At 40.1% G+C, this 17,318-nt stretch overlaps 1 protein-coding gene and 1 non-coding gene across 2 annotated transcripts in view; both read right to left on the bottom strand.

Annotated features, from left to right (window-relative positions):
• Nucleotides 1-17,318, bottom strand: part of Ckap5 (cytoskeleton associated protein 5) — a 124,737-nt gene that overhangs the window by 8,329 nt on the left and 99,090 nt on the right. The window contains exons 26-35 of the mRNA XM_023710577.1: nt 15,889-15,977; nt 13,842-13,967; nt 11,353-11,502; nt 10,849-11,052; nt 10,493-10,628; nt 9,920-10,113; nt 8,751-8,923; nt 7,407-7,580; nt 6,719-6,839; nt 1,007-1,191 (exon numbers count right to left, since the gene is read on the bottom strand). Coding sequence (XP_023566345.1) covers nt 1,007-1,191; nt 6,719-6,839; nt 7,407-7,580; nt 8,751-8,923; nt 9,920-10,113; nt 10,493-10,628; nt 10,849-11,052; nt 11,353-11,502; nt 13,842-13,967; nt 15,889-15,977 — 1,552 coding nt within the window. The remainder of the gene's footprint in view (nt 1-1,006; nt 1,192-6,718; nt 6,840-7,406; nt 7,581-8,750; nt 8,924-9,919; nt 10,114-10,492; nt 10,629-10,848; nt 11,053-11,352; nt 11,503-13,841; nt 13,968-15,888; nt 15,978-17,318) is intronic.
• Nucleotides 10,302-10,412, bottom strand: LOC111815625. Its single transcript, XR_002820297.1, has one exon. It is a non-coding gene; the product is annotated as a small nucleolar RNA SNORD67 (small nucleolar RNA).

Genomic DNA, 17,318 nt, shown 5'->3' with positions numbered 1-17,318 from the left:
GAGGCCGGAGGATCATGGTGAGTTTGAGACCAGCCTGGGCTACAAAAGTGAGCTCAAGGTCAGCCTGAATCGCATAGTGAGACCCTGTCTTGAAAAAAAAAAAAAAAGTGCTAAAAGAAAATCACATAGAAGCTTTCAGTGATAACTAAAATTGTATGTATAGTGTGTGTGTGTGTGTGTGTGTGTGTGTGTGTATGTGTGTATGTGTGTTACTAGAGACAACACAGCGCCTTCACCCTATACCTTTAATTTTTTTTTTTTTTTTTAATTTTGAGACAGGGTCTTACTAAGTTGTTAAATGGCCCAGACAGAGGATGAACTTGCCGTCTTTCTACTTCAGCCTACCAGAGGACTTGATTACTGGCATGTGTCACATACCTGGGTCATTTTATATTTTTGAGACAGGTTCTCACTATTCCCAGGTTGGTCATGAAATTGCTATGGAGTCCAGGCTGGCTCCAAATCACAATCCTTCTCCCTCAGCTTTTTGATTATGACTGTAAGTGTAAGCCAACACACCCAACTTTATTTTTATTTTTTTGTATTTTAGGGAAATCAGATCTACAGGGTGTTCAGGGTCTCACAACTAGATCAGACTTGTAGTGATCCACCTGTTTACAGCCTCCCAGGAGCTGGGATTACAGGCATATGCCACCATGCACAGTCTTAATTGCCGTCTCAGCATGCCCTGGGGTCAGGGCCGGCACTCAACTTTAATATTATTATTAATATAAACATACTTAACTGTGAAAAGCCAAATATAGCCTACCATGCCTGAAGAAAACTGGCATGAAGCAAAACTCTAGGTAGTAGGTAAACATTCTACTTAATATCCTATTAAGGTAGCCTAGTCTGTCCCCAAAAGCCAATGCAAGTGGTCATCAGACTGCTAGAGCAATTATACAAAGTTCTGCAAAGTGATGCAGGGAGCCTGGAACAGAAGCATGGCCTTTGGCGGAGGCCCCAGGGCACGAGTGACGGTGGGCTACTGTGCTCTGCAGAGCACCTTACCGAGATCATGTTGCCGATGATGCAGCTGTACAGTTTGATGATCTCATCCTTCTCCAGCTTCTCATCCGCCATGTGCGTGTTGTAGATGAGTCTGAGCTGCATGAAGGTTGCTATCAGGAACTGATCAATGTGGCCAGACATAGCTTCGGCTTTGTCTTCCTGTCTCAGGACCTCATCGATCTGATAATGGAAATTCCAAGATTCATTTTCCAAGCTTCATACAGAGCAGTAGAAAGACACTGGAAGGGATTTCTCTGTAAGAGCACTAGTAAAGCATTTCCAATCTTACCTTTAGAAAAACTCTTGTAAAAACTAAGGAAACTATCACTTAATATATATTTATTGAACGAGACATCATCTGGATTAATCATCTAACAGGCTAAGTTAGGGACTAATCCTATGTGTATTCATATATTACCAGCCATGGTGGTACACAGCAGCCCTTGGGAGGCTGAGACAGAAGCACTGTCATGAGTTCAAAACCAGCCTGGGTTACATAGTAAATGCAAGATTAGCCAGAACTACACAGTGAGAAGCTGTTCCCCCAAACAACACAACACAACAAAACAAAACCCCAAAACAAAAAAGAAAATTAAGATTAATTTATTAAAAAGAATGGTTTGGGCTCAATGGCATAAGCAACTACCTAGCAAGTATAAGGACCTGAGTTAGATTCCTGATACCAAATAATAAATAAATAAATAAGTAAATATACAATTTAAAAAATGCTTTGGCCAGAGACAGAGTGGCATAAACACCTGCCTGGCAAGCACAAGGTTCTGAGTTTGATTCCTGGTACCAAAAATAAGTAAATAAATTTTTAAAAGTGCTTTTAGGTCTGTTCAGCAGTCTAAGTGCCTGCCTGGCAAGTGTAAAAACCCGGGTTTGATCCCCAGTACTGCATGCCATGCTGGCCCTGGAACCCCAGGAGCGCCATGCCAGCCACCAAAACTGGGCATGATGGTGTAAGCCTGTAATCTCAGCACTGGGGAGGATGAAACAGGAAGATCATTACAAGTGTGATCTTCGAAGCAAGACTCTGTACCAAATTAAAAAAAAAGTAAGAGACTAATTTTTTTTAATGTATTTGGTACAAGGTCTCACTATGCAGCTTGGTGCTGGGATTACAGGCATGCACCACTACATCCAGTCTGGGGGCAGGGCTGGCGTGGCATGTGGTGCTGGGGATCGAAGTCCCATTCCTACGCTTGCCTAAGCAGGTGCTTAGTCTGTTGAGCTATCTTGCTGGCCCCTAAAAGATTTTTTTTTAAGTCCTTTTTAGACATTGTTTTCCTCCTTTTGGTGATGCTGGTTATTGAACCCTGGGCATTTACAATGAAGTACACTCCCAGACCACTTTTTAATTTTTTTCCCTAAATTACTAAGTTGCCCAGGGTAGGCACAAACCTGGGATCCTCCTGCCTCAGTCTCTTGGGATAGTTTGGGGATTACAGGTATGAACCACCACCATGCTCAATATCTTTAAAGGTATTTTTGGTATCAGAGATTGAATCCAACACCTCATGTGTACCAGGCAGATACTCTACTGGTGAGTTTCATCTCCAATGGTAATGAAGATCTTATTTATGAAAAAAAGGTGAAGGCACCATTAATGTACATTGTAAGGTGAATGATGACCCCTGGTGTGGTGGAAATTACGGTCCTACTTGCATATACTATGCATGCATACTTCCTAAGCATGATTTTATATAAAACTGGGAAGTTTTAACAATGGTATTTTGGGGGCAAGAATATAGCTTAGTGGCACAGTGCCTGCCTGGCAAGGATGAGGTCCTGAGTTCGATTCCTAGTACAAAATAAATGGTGTTTTAATATGGACACTATAAAAGACTATGTATTTTGGGGGAGGCTTACTCTTTATTTTTAATTTTTACTTAAAAAAATATATTTAATACAAGGTCTACAGGGCTTCACTACGTACATCAATTACAGGTGTGTGCCACCAGTCTCAATCCTGGCTTAGTGAGCCCCGTGAGTGGGGCCAGCATGGCAGGCCTGGGGACCAAATCCCCAGTCCCTGCATCTGCATAAGCAGGCATTTTAATCCACTGAGCTATGTGGCTGGCTCTTCTACTCTCTTTTAAAGGTGGGTGACACTGATAATGTGGCATACCCTCTCATGCGCATGTATCATATACAATTACATATACACATTAACAAAGTCAAAGTTTCGGGACACTATTTCAAGAGCAATATAGTATATTACTTCTTTGTATCAAACTTTCTTTTTTTTTCTTTTTGCGGAACCGGGGATTGAACTCAGGCCCTTGCGCTTGCCAGGGAAGCGCTTATTCCACTGAGCCATCTCCCTGGCCCTGTATCAAACTTTCTAATCAACAGACAATTATATATAAGTCTCTCAAGTCAGTAGGAATAGTTCTACAAAGTGACATGGGATGTACTGGCCCATCTGTGCCAATTCTGGCTTGAGAATTAGGCTGCATAACAGCCCATGTATTCGTGCACCAAAATGTACTCCATCATTCCTTATGAGAAACTTCCAGTGCTTCAGTTTGGTTGCTTTGTCCACTCTGGTACAATAAACATTTCTGTATGTATCCTTACATGTGCTTGCATTTTTGTGAATGGTGAGAAGGGGTAGTGCTGAATACCTTTTTGTGTATTCACTTAACTTTTGGATATCATTTGTGATATATCTATTCATATTTCTATTTTTCTTGGGCTTTTTGTATCAAGAGTTAACATGAGTTCTTTCAATTAAAGTTATTTCATTGGTCCACACTGGTTGCAAATATATTCTACAATATGGTAGCTTCTTTGAGACAAAAATCTTAACTTTTTTGGGCCGGCGAGACAGCTCAGCAGACTAAGCGCCTGCTTAGGCAAGTGCAGGGATAGAGGTTGGATCCCAGGCACCACATGCTGTGCTGGCCCTGCCCCTGGGCACACTGAGCTGGCACTGAGTCCAGGTGTGGTGGCGTACTCCCAGTGCTGGGGAGGCTAAAAACAGGAAACAAAAGATCAATCTTAACTTTTATACAAATTTTTCTCCTTTTGCAGGTTTTGGGTTTCCTACCTTAATTAATGATCTCTCCACATTCTTTAGTTACTTAAAAAAATTTAGCATGTGGGAGAGAATAAGTTGTTTCAAGTTTCCACAAGTTTACATGTGCTCTTATTTATTTATTATTAATTTACTATGTTTTACATGTATAATAGGCTCTATCCTCATTTCTGATACACTTTTGCTTTTTTTTAAAAAAAATTTATTTATTTGTGCGTGGGGGGCAGCTCCGCCCACCAGGGGGTGGTGGCTGGCTGGCATGTGGTGCTGGGGGATTGAACCGCGGTCCCTGTGCTTTGCTAAACCTGTTCTAAGTAGGTACTTTAGACCACTGAGCCATCTCACCAGCCCCAACTTTTGCTTTTTTTGAGACAGAGTCTGCTGTGCAGTTCAGGTTGGCCTTGAACTCGCTACACAGCCCAGGTTGGCGTCAGCAATCCTCCTGCCTCAGTCAGGCTGGGATTATAGGTGTGCATCAGCATGCCTTGCAATTTTTGCTTTTTACAGTCTAGTAAAAGATTTGTTTTTATTTTATTTTATTTTATTTTATTTTATTTTATTTTATTTTATTTTATTTTTTTCTTCCTCGAATGCCTTCAGGGCACTTTTGGCCAGCGGGAGAGCTGTGAGGTTCGAACTCCAGGAACCTGAGGCTGACAGCTTTGTGGAAGCAGCCACTTAAAGGACTGAGCTAGGGCCAGGCCCCTTGTTTTTATTTTATAAGGAATACTTTTAATTATTCTTTTTTTTTGGCGGAACCGAGGATTGAACTCAGGCCTTTCTGCTTGCAAGGAAAGCGCTTACTCTACTGAGCCATCTCCCCAGCCCCTAAGGAATAGTTTTAATAGTCATAATTTTTTGTGGTATTAGAGATCTACATGCATTTATAAATTTTAATACATTTCATGAATTTTAACTTCTTTATTTTTTTTTAAACTTTATTTTTTACTTTCAATTTCTTCTAGTTTTCTGCTTAAGATTACTGTTCTAGAGCTGGGGAAATAGCTCAGCAGTCTAAGTGCCTCCCTGGCAAACACAAAGTCCTGAATTTGATCCCTGGTACAAAAAAAAAGCACTAAATGGAAGTTGGGCAGAATGGTGCATGTCTATAATCCCAGCACTCAATAGGCTTAGGCAGGAGGATCATGAGTTCAAGGCCAGTCAAGACTACATAGCAAGTTCAAGGCAAGTGTGGACTACAACTCAAAATAAATAAAAAAATAAATAAATCCAAAGGAAATTTTTTTTTAATTTTATTTATTTGTGTGTGTGTGTGTGGCCAGCTCAGCCCACCAGGGGGCGGGGCTGGCTGGTTTGTGGTGCTGGGGGATCGAACCGTGGTCCCTGTGCTTTGCTGAACTTGTTCCAAGTAGGTGCTTTAGACCACTGAGCCATCTCACCAGCCCAAAGGAAATATTTTTAAAAATTATCTTTTATTATTTTATTTTTATTTTTGGCAGAACCAGGGATTGAACTTAGGTCTTTGTGCTTGTTATTTTTTTTTTTTTTTTTTTTTTTTTTTTTTTTTTTTTGCAGAACCGGGAATTGAACTCAGACCCTTGCACTTGCCAGGGAAGCGCTTATTCCACTGAGCCATCTCACCAGCCCCCTTTGTGCTTGTTAGGCAAGCACTTATTCTACTGAGCCAACTCCCCGGCACCTTTCTTTAAAATGAAATTTAAAGCTCACATGTTAATTATTTAGCTTGTTTATTAATATCCTCCTGCTTCAGCTTCCCAAGTGCTAGAATTATAGGCATGTATCATGGCTCCAATGTATGCTTTTTAAAAAAATTGTCTTTGCTTTTCTTGTTATTTTTTTATTTTTATTTTTTTTGCAGAACCAGGGATTGAACACAGGTCCTTGTGCTTGCCAGGGAAGCACTTATTCTACTAAGCCATCTCCTCGGCCCCTCTTGTTATTCTTTTTGAGACAAGGTCTTCCTGTGTACTATAGGCTGGCCTCGAACTCATGGTGATCCTCCTGGCTCAGCCTCCCCAGTGCTGGGATTACAGATGTGCATCACCCCACCTAGCTGTCCTTGTTCTTCTTAGGCTGCATTAGTTTCCCATATAAATTTTAGAACCAGCTTCTTAAACTGCAGAAAAAATGAGATTTTGCTAAGAAATGTACTGAGTTTATATACCAAAGGAGTTACCATCTTTCCAATCCTGAATTTTGTGACTATACAGTGTAGTATATACATTTGGAAATTTTCTAAAGTCATTGAATAAAGTAAACAGTTTAGGTTGGGCTCAATATTTGATGTCTCAGCCTCGCAGTGTGCTGGACTGCTGGTGTGTGCCATCCTGCCCAGCAAGACAGACATTAAGGCTGGCTCACACACTTCAGATGCTATTACCTGATACACAGGCTCCTGTGCTCTGAAAAAGGAGGCCAATGGATGGCAGGTGGTGGCAGAGATTTAAAACTAAGACCTTGCATACATTAAGGATGTGCTATCCCACTGAGTTATACCAAGCCTTGAGAACCAAAACTTTTAAGAGACGGTATCTGACAATACCAAAAATCTGTTTGGATTCCCAGCTCTATCTTTCCATCTGTCTTCTTTACCTGGACAGCACTGGACCCTGCCTCCAACATTCTTACAACCTCTGCGTGCATCAACAGAACTGCTATCATGGGGACCACTCCCATTACCTGAGTCAGAGCTTGAATACTTGTGTTGATATCACCACTGGCTACTTGGGAGATAATGAAATTGATTGTGGATGCTGTATTACTGTGCATGTCATCAAAGTGTGGAGACACAGCTCGGATCCTAGAGAGAAGAACAAGGGGAAAAGTTAAACCTCTATTACAAAATATGCCAGAAAGTGAGTTATAGTTTCCTACTAGATTCAGGTCTTTGTAAAAATTGCCACAGGTCATACAGTAACCAGTTCTAAAAACTGGTTTTTGCTGGTACTGGGGAATGAACTCACTGTGTTCTCGCTGTACCACATCCCCAGACCTTCAGTGTTTTTGAGACTGAATGAACCTAAATGGCTAAGTTGCCCACACTAGGGCTTAAAACTTGGAATTCACCTGCCTCATCATACTGGAATTATACCTGCGTACCACTGTACCTGGCAAGCCTAAGAAGTTTTAGTTGCACAGTTCCATAGAGGGCTTTTGTTTTATTTTGCAAAGGGCCTTGTTTGGTCTTGAATTCACTATGTAGCCCAGGCTGGCCTTGAATACATGGTGATCCTCCTGCCTCTGTCTCTCCAGTGCTGGGATTACAGGGGCATGTACCTACCATACCCAGCTGTCCAGAGGGCTCCTTTTAGATATGTACTCTGATGATCATGAACTACTTACACCTAAATGAACAAGTTGTACTTACTTGGGCTCAGGAATAAGAACTGGTTCAAAAATATCATCCAGCTTATGCTGAACAAGTTCTGGCATTTCACATCGGACTGTACCATTGTCATTCTCAATCTCATCTAGGTCCAGCTGGAATTCCCGGCGAACCATCTGGGTGGCCTCAGGATGCCCACTCATGCCTCGGGCTTGGCTAAAGGAAACAAAAGAAGACTCCTGAAGTGGGGCACTTTTCTCAACCACAGGGCAAGAGTAGCACTGCCAGGTACCTCAACACTTCAAGACAGATGTTCAACTTCTGGTTTCAGCCCCCCTGAATGATTGAAGTCCTTGAGTCTAAGAAAGTGCTGGAGGCAACAATATCAGTTCAAGCATACCCTAAGACAGCAGCTAACTCTGAACATGTATTATAACCAGCCAAGTCATAAATATTTCCAATTCACTAGTGCTAACACACCTGGTACTTCTATTTTAGAAAAGACGGGAAAGAAAGTATATTTATATTGACAAGAAGCTGAATACTCATGGAAAAAAATGTAAGAGAAAAAATCTAGACTGGCTGGTTTTTTCCTACAAACTAACCAGTGCTTATGTTTTTATAATCAAAAGCATCATTCCAAGCAGTGTTCAGGACATTTTATACTTTGAAGGGCAGACACATCCCTTTTAAGAACTGTCTTGACAGGTCAAGGCCAGCATTATATCTCAAAAAATAGATATGCAAAGTTTCCAAATTCAAATTGGTTAAAATTATACTCACGACACAACTCAAAATAGAGCTGTGTTGCTTAGAAGGCAGTATTTTGAGTCCCTAAGCCAATTCTGGGTTGCATGCATTTTACTTGGTCTAATCTCAAAAATAGGAACTTAAGGATAACCAAATAGCACCCAAGGAAGAAGGCAAATCAATGCTTTAGCTCTATGACATTGAGCTGCCATTTCTGCTAGCCACTGGCCTTTCCTGGGAGGCATGGTATTTATGGACACCATTTACCTTGTTATAACTCTAAGCCAGTCACCCTCCAGAGGGGATGAATCCATATCAGAAGTTAGAAAGATATAAGAGCCCTGCTAATGAGAAATTAGCAGGCAGTACTTACATCCTATAAGTGCGATACATAATTCTGTCCACGGAAAAGCAGTGAAAGAAGGCACAAGACCATTTAGAAGTGGTTTTGAGACAAAGACAAAGACAAAGGCAATGAATACTGAAAGATTAACATCTGGTTACAGGACATTTACCCAGACACCCTCGCATGCATGGTAATGACTACGAGAACTCAAGATTATGTTACAGACAAGCTCTGAGCACACAAAGCTAAGTCCACAGAGATGCTCTTAGCCACCATCTCCAGCCACATACTTGAGCTTGGAGGACATGTCCTCAGCTGGGCCCTTGCGCAGCATGTTGGCATTGGAGGTTGTATTCTGGGTACGCTGTGGTTTCTCTTCCACCTGTTTCATTGGTGCGGCAGAAGGCCTCTTTGCTGACCGCTTAATTCGTTCTTCAAGCATGCTCATATCCTTTTCAGAAAGCTGTAAAAAGAGGCCACAGTTAATTTATTAAGACATCAATCTACTAAAATATGAGAATTCAAAACCTAATTATAGGACTCAAGAATGATCTATTTTCATGCTGAAGATAATAGAAGCTACTATGTCAAGATAAGTTTACTTTCAAAACACTTTATTATTAAATACTATTTTTTAATGTCTGCCTGGCTATAACAATTAATACATGAATGAAGGATATAAAAAGGCTATTGAATGAAGTTTGTGTGTATTTTGTTACTACTAAGTACATGTATGTCTACAGGTAAGAATGTTCACCTTTGGTTGCTTGTAAAATTCCTCATGACCTCATTAGGTGATAATAAAGACTTGACGAGATAGTAAAGGTAAAATTCAAGCCTACTGTGAGCTAACTACAACAAACAACAAAGGTTCAGTTGCAGTAGTGACTGGCTCAGAGGAAGTAGGAGTCAGAGACAAAACTTAATGTGCTTGGGACAGGGGGTTCCTGCCTGCAGCTCAGGCCTCTTTGAATATGACTGGAACCAGTATCCATTCTGTCCCCAAGAGAATACTTGTTAACCGAAGACTAAATGCATTAAAAATTACAGAGCAGATTGCCACAAAATTTAAATCCTATGGTAGCTTAGATTTCTTGGTGGAAAAAATACCTTTCATGTCTAAAGCAAATTGTATGAATAGAAATGCTAAGAAAAGAACATTTGATTTCCAATAAAATACAGTCCAAATTTCCCACAATAATGAGAGACACATTAAGCAACTATCTAGATTCTAGGATACATTTATAGGTTAAATTAATCAATAAGTGGTAAAAGTTAGATGCAGTTGAGATTGGAAGAAACCCCACCACTAGGAATCTTGGAATTCTTTTTGGGGGGAGTATGAGGAATTCAACTGAGGACCTTGCACTTTCCAGGCAAGTGCTGTGTTGCTGAGCTATGTCTCCAGCTTGGAATTCTTTTCACAGCATGTAGTAATACCCAGGGGAAAGTTACTCACATTTCCAATGAGTTTGAACACCTGATCTCCGTGGACATTGTATACTGTGACGATGGTGTTGAGAGCAGCATTGCGCACAGCATTGTCACGGTCCCCTATGTGAATAGCTATCTCCTTTAAAGCTTTTCCTGGGGTTGGCTGGCAAACATTCATGCCATAGGACTCCACCAGACACCCCAGTTCCTCCAAGCACTCTGTGGGGAAAGGTGAGATATTGAGACAACACACTGGCACAGCAGCCTGTCCTTACTGCATAACTCTCCTTTCACATACATCAAGGATTAAATCTTATTCTGGCTCTACTTAGAACCATTTTTTCTACACACCATTTTATCAACGAAACAAAGACAAACAGCAAGTGCTCCTGAAAGAAAGGCATCCCTGTGAGTCAGATGGCCCCTGTGCACTTGGTTGTGTCACCAGGGTGGTACTGAGTGGGGCCTGTATCACCTGATACCATGGCCCCACCAGTGTGCAACTCATCACGCTCACAGCCTAAGTCAGAAGGTGAAAACCAACTATATAGATGTGAAAATGTCTTCCTTCATTGGCACTGCAGGAAGTCTGCTTTACCTGCTCTTTGCTTAGAGTTTTTGGATTTGGTTCCTTCCATGACAAAGGGGAACATCTTGCTGGCTGGATAGACAAGGCACATCCGGTTCAGGATGGCACGAACGTCTTTCCGAATTACATCTTTTGGCTCTCCAACCTAGGCAATGAGGAAAAGGATGAAATGAGGTCTTTGCTGAGCAGAAGTGGTCACCACAGGAATGGTTGTTATCTTGAAAGCAAGGGACATGAAGAAGAGTGGTGGAACACTTATGAGAGAGAAGAATACACATGAAAGAGGAATAAGGAATGGGAGGGGAGGAACTGAGATCAGTCGGGAACTTAAGCGGCTCCTAAGGTGAGAAGAGTGCATTCATTACCTTGAGGATGAGATATGGGATGAAAGAAGATGCTTCATTTTCAGTGAGATGATATTCCTCTTCACTTAACAGTGTAAAGAGTAATTTTAAATATTCCAATGCTTTCATTAGGACACTTGTGTTAGTGTCAAAAAATCTCAGGGTAAGCCATTTTAAGATAAGATCCAGGCAACCAATAACACCTTCTTTTTCACTCTCCAAGTGCTTAAAATAAAACAAAACAAAAATACCACAAATAAGACTGTATAAAAGCTTAATATTTATCTAGGAATATTTCTTAAATTTTACTGGAGCCCAGAAAAAAAAAAAAATGACAGATTCTGAAGTATTGAGTTAAGGCCTAAAAAATACTCATCATCACTTGGCTAGTCAAATAAGACAGTTCTACCAAGGAAATGGTACATTCCCTTTCCTACTGAAGGAATGGAACCGTCTCATTACGTCACAGGCCTCTATATTTCTGTATGCCTTAGAAACACACACATTCACACATCCTAGACTTACATCGACCATGACAGCCAGGGCTTTATTGTGGTGCTGAAAATCTGAATGAAACATCTCATCTTGTAACCATTTAGCCACACAGCTAGACATCTGTGTCTTCAGTTGTTCAATGTATTCATCCCGTGGGGTGGTAAAATTCCACTTCAGCACCTGAAAAAAAGTGAGAGGGGGCTAGTTATAAAGTGTTTAAATGAAATGAAGTTGAAAAATAAAAAAAATAAAAAATAAAAAATAAAAATAAAATAAAAATAAAAAAAATAAATGAAATGAAACAGTTTTATTTAATGCAACTACTGAACTTAATATATTTTTAAATTAAACAAGATAAATTTGCAATTAAATGAAAAGCATATTTGTTTCTTTTTTCTTTTTTAAAATGTATTTGGTATAAGGTTTCACTATGCAGCTCAGACTCACACTGATCCTCCTGTTTTGAGCTTCCCCAGCACTGAGATTATAGGTGTATACCACCATGCCCAGTTTTGGTGGCTGGCTCAGTGCACTTGGGGGTGGGACTGGTGTAGCCTGTGGTGCAGGGGATCAGACACTGGTCCCTGGAAAAGCACATTTCTGAAAGTTTAACAATTGGATATCTTTTTGCTGCTGTTCTGTTTTTTTGAGACAGGTTCATGTGGTTCAGACTGGCTTCAAAATTCAGTGATTCTCCTGCTTCAGCCTTCTGAATGCTGGGACCAGCCTTCACCGTGCCTGGCTTGAAAATCTTATAGGAAAAGAATTGTGAACAATTCTTACTACAAAAATCAAGATTGTGGGCTGGTGAGATGGCTCAGTGGTCTAAAGCACCTACTTAGAACAAGCTTAGCAAAGCAAAGGGACCGCGGTTCAATCCCCCAGCACCATATACCAGCCAGCCCCGCCCCCTGGTGGGCTGAGCTGGCCACACACACACACACACACACACACACGCACGCACACAAATAAATAAATTAAAAAAAAGAAAAAAAAATCAAGATTGTAAATGGCTTTCGACAGTGGACAATGCTGGCACAATCTTATTGTAGGAATATAAAATATCAAAATTAAAAATGCATACCATTCTAGGAATATACACACACATGTACAAAGACCTATATTCATTTATTTTTTATTTTTAATGTGGTACCAGGGATTGAACTCAGGGCCCTGTGCTTGCCAGGCAAGCACCTATTCTACTGAGCTATCTCCCCAGGCCCTTCACTTAATGTTCTTGAAGCAGCATGGTCTATAATAGTGAAAGAGGAGGGGCAAGCTAAATGTTTAAAACAGTGGACTGGGAGCTGGGCATGGTGGCACACACCTGTAATCCCAGCACTCGGGAGGCTGAGACAGGAGGGTGGCCACAAGTTGAGGCTACAAAGTGAGTTCAAGTTCAGCATGAAACTACATGGCAAGACCCTGCTTTAAAAAACTAAAAACAAAAATACAGATGATGGAGTGGGGATAAAGGCGCACACATATGAAGCGCTAATGAAGAGAGTGACACACAAAAATGTTTACAAAAATCTTTAAGATAGTTCAAAAATAGAAGATACTTAACAAAGAATATACATGGCATGTTTCTGTCTTTGTAAAAGGAAGGCTTTTCTCACATACACACACAGGTATATACCCATGGAGTATTTTCTGAAGCAATATTGTATGGGGGGTGATAACAGCTTTCCAGTAAGAAAGACCAAAGTTGGAGACACATGGAAGATATGCTTTTCATACCTGGATAATGCACTACATTCTGTACTTTTCAGATAGATTTTGTTAAAGCAATGTTAAAACAATTTTAGGAAATAAAAAATGATGAACATAACAAAAACAAAAAAATTAAAATTGTTCTTGTTTTATCTTTGTATGCTTAACTCAGTCACATCCTGGCCTAAGAGAAGTAAACAAACGAGCCACGGATACAGTTCCCATCTGTGTTCAGACATTACATACACAAAGATTAAAGCAGCAGCCTACTGTACTATGTCCAGTGGGTAAGGATCAAGGAACACTATTTAGTTTTGTCTTTTTGAGACAGAGTGTCACTATGGAGTTTAGGCTGGCCTTGAACTCACTGTGCAGCCCACACTGGCTTCCACCTTGCAGTGATCCTCCTGGCTCAGCCTCCCAAGTGTTACGATTATAGTCATGGGCTACCAAAACCAGCATTCTTTGATTTTTAAAGTTAAACACAATTAATCCAAGCCCCAAAAGAGTCAGTTAATTAGTACAAATGTCACACTATGAATTTTGGGCAGCAAAACTATTTTTCATTTTTAATGTTGTATTTATTAGCTTTTGAAACTTGTGTTTCCCTTTTTTTTTCTTTTGTGTTTTTGAGACAGAGTCTTATCATGTAGTCCAGGCTGGCCTTGAACTCAGGGGTAATAATCTTGCCTCAGCCTCCCAAGTGCTGGGATTATAGGTGTGTGCTACCATGCCTGGCAACAAAACTATTTTTGATTAACAAAACAAAACGAAAAAACTCCTTAAGATTTTTGTCTCTTCCTTACCTTTAATCCCTTTTCATCTTTCATCCTTTGCTCCTTGCCATTTGGAACAACAATAAAAATGGGCCCAGATTTGTCTTCATCTTCCTTTAAGCCGGTTTTGCCTGGTGCTTTTTTTCCTTGTGTACTCTGCAACCGAAGTTCAGGGAATACTAGTTAGCTAGGCCACTCCTTCTCAGGAGGATGAGTGTTGCCCCAGTAAAAAGACATCATAGAAACCAGAGATGCCTTTCTTTTAGCATGTTGTGTCTAATGTTCTTGCATGGGTTCTCCAGAAATGTTTCTAACAGCATTATTCTTCAGTAATTTTGGGTAGTTCTTGGGCTGGCAAAGATTATAGCTGGAGAAGCCACAACTTCCATAGTCTCCATAATAACACCAATTATTTTTGCTTGCTGTGTAGTTTCCTTCTTGAAATGTTCAATATTACTTTCCATATTGATGACATTTTAAATGGCCTTCATATATTTCATACTAATTAGTTGAGAATTTCTCTTTTGTTTCCCTCCATATTTAAAATACCTCTATCACTGGAGCTACAGAGCACCTGGTTATAAACAAAGTTGCTGGAAACACCTCAGTGCATCCCCTACCCAGAGGTACTCTACTACTGACCTGTATCTCCAGCTGTTTATTTTTTGAGACAGGTCTTGCTACACTGCCTGGTCTGCGTTCCTACTAGAGAGCTTCCCACTCCAGCCGCCCAAGGGCCAGGATCACAGGTATGTGCCACCATACCCAGCTATTAAAAAAGTGGTTTTTAAAAAAAATTTCAAAATTTCTAATTTTTGTATCATATGAAAAGAAAATGGGGCCGGGGAGATGGTTCAGTAGAATAAGCGCTTCCCTGGCAAGTGTAAGGGCCTGAGTTCAATCCCCAGTTCCACCAACAAAAAGAAAAAAGAAAATAATGAACAGTGGTACATATGTTTAAAGTACAAGATTTCATTATTGGAATTATCATTATTTCTGTATCAAAAATTTATTATTTCTACTTGGCCAGAATTTCTTTGTAGTTCAACCACTGAAGTCATTCAGTCAAAATGAATATGAGCTCATTTTATGTAAAATTACTTTTCAAATTGCAAAAAGTTGGAAAAAAATTATGCCATTAAGAACAGAGTCAAAAATACTTCAAAGCACTTGTGATGAAAACACTAAAACAAGCACATGCTTAATTTGGTGTGAGGACAGGAAGGACAGGAAAAGAACATCACTGGATAATTTAGAAGACAATTACCCACTTAAATTAACTCAGAGTTAATGTACCAAAGAATAGGGCAGCAAAACAGGTGACTTAATACTTAGAAGAATGAGAACAATGTGTGCAGTCTATGATGGAAGTACTGAGTAATAAATACACTCTTACATATCTTCATTGATTATATACAGTAAATGAAACAGTTTATTCCATTTAGATTTACCTTTTTTTTTTTTTTTAACTGGGAATTGAACTCAGGACCTCATGCTTGCCACACAGGCGCCATGTCACTGAGTTATATCCCAGCCCCTCCATTTGGATTTACTATTAGGCTTGCTATTCATCATTTACATGGGAACATTTTCAAAGCATACAACTCTGCATTGATACTGAAAGAAGCAGTTATTTAAGTCCCATTTGTATGCACACAGGCTATTTCTCTGTGGGCTAATCAGATCACCTTTTAATATGAGGACTTACCTAAGCCAAAAAGGAAGGAAGCTAAACTGGAAGACTACCCTTCTTTCAAATCCAGATTGACCTAAAGTGTTTATTCTGCCAGAGCTCCACATACTTCCAGGTCTATGCACTCCTGCAAGTTTTCTCAACATTTGCATGAAAGGATCATGCAAGCCCTCATGAGAACAAGCTGTCTCTGTTTTAGGTCTTATTAAAAATGGGCCATAGAAACATGTACAAATATTCAATAATTCAATATTCTCAAGAGCAGTGAAAAAAGAGTAGTGATGTTCCTTCTTATACAAGTATATGAATTTTATTAATAGAATGCATCAGCATGTAAAAATATACGTGAAAGCAAATCTATATGCACGTACACAGGTAACACACCTTAGTTTTAGAGGAGACTCCTGAAACTTTGGCTTTTTTCGGATCAGGCTTGGCTTCTACAGTGCTGGAAACAGAATCTTCAACAGGTGCTTTAAGAAAAAAAGCATGTACTATAGCTAATGTTTTATTCTGGGCAGGTTAAATATGCAGTAATGATGAAAAAATTCTGGTGACATGCTTTTAATTAAAAAAATTTTTTGGTACTCGGGATTGACCCCAGTCCAGGGTCTGTGTACTGAGTTACCTCCTATTCTGTTTCAACATTTCATCTGATGTAAGGTCTTATTAAGTCATTAAGTTTCCCAGGCTAGACTTGAACTTGAAATCCTCCTGTCTCAGCTTTCCAGAGTGCTGGGTTTATAGAAAGGTGCTACCATGCCTGGCTGAAAGCCTATAGTTTCTTTTCTTTTCTTTTTTTTGGTGGAACCAGGGACTGAACTCAGGCCCTTGTACTTGCCAGGCAAGTGCTTATTCTACTGAGCCATCTCCCTGGCCCCGAAAGCCTATAGTTTCAAGTATATAAACTCACAACGTGCATTGTTTTCTTTTATTATTTTGCTACTGAGGATTGAACTAAAGACCTCATGAATGCTAAGCATCTATCACTGAACTACAACTATTACCCTTTTTAGACTTTGAGAGGGTCTACTAAATTGCTTAGGCTAGCTTTAAATTCATATTCCTCTTGCCTTAGCCTCCCAAACTGGATTACAGGTGTGTACCACTGCCCTGGCAGTATTTTCTCTTTTGGGGGGAGGTGAGGGGTTTGGGGACTGAACTCAGGGTCTTGTGAATGCTAGACAAGTGGTCTTCAACTGAGCTACAGCCACAGCCCTAGATAATTTCCCTAGCTTCTCCCCATTCTTCTTTAAGCTTAACAATAAGATGTTATTTCTGAAAAGCTACATTTCCTATAATATTTATAGGATAGTAATTTAAAAATTGTTTAAAAATTATTTTCTAAATAGCAGTTTTTAAGAAAACACTTTTTGCCAGGTTAATACTTGCTTAATGGAAAGGCTGTCATCTCTCAAATTCATTATCTTTGTAATGAGGGTTTTTAACTTTCAATTTTTTTTTAATTGTAGGGAAAGGTCTACAGGGTGTTCAGGGTCTCACTACTAGATTGAACTCATACTGATCCGCCTTTTTACAGCTTCCCAACAGCTGGGATTACAGGCGCGCACCACCATGCCCAGTCTCAATGTACCCCGGGGTCAGGGATGGCACGGCAGGCCTGGGGGATCAAACTCCTGGCTCCTGCGCCTGCTTGTAGGCACTTTAATCCGCTGAGTTATTTGGCTGGCCCTCAAATTCATTATATTCTACAAAACAAGATCCAATAAATATTGGTTTTTGCAGTACTGGCGATTGAACTCAGGACCCAGCAAGTGCTTATTCTACTGAACTATCTCCCTGGCCCAAATCCA

This window comes from Octodon degus, unplaced genomic scaffold (genome assembly GCF_000260255.1).
Source record: "Octodon degus isolate 3935 unplaced genomic scaffold, OctDeg1.0 scaffold00018, whole genome shotgun sequence".
NCBI lineage: Eukaryota > Metazoa > Chordata > Mammalia > Rodentia > Octodontidae > Octodon > Octodon degus.
Note: the sequence above shows the minus strand (reverse complement) of the source record. Positions and strands in the feature narration are given on the sequence as shown.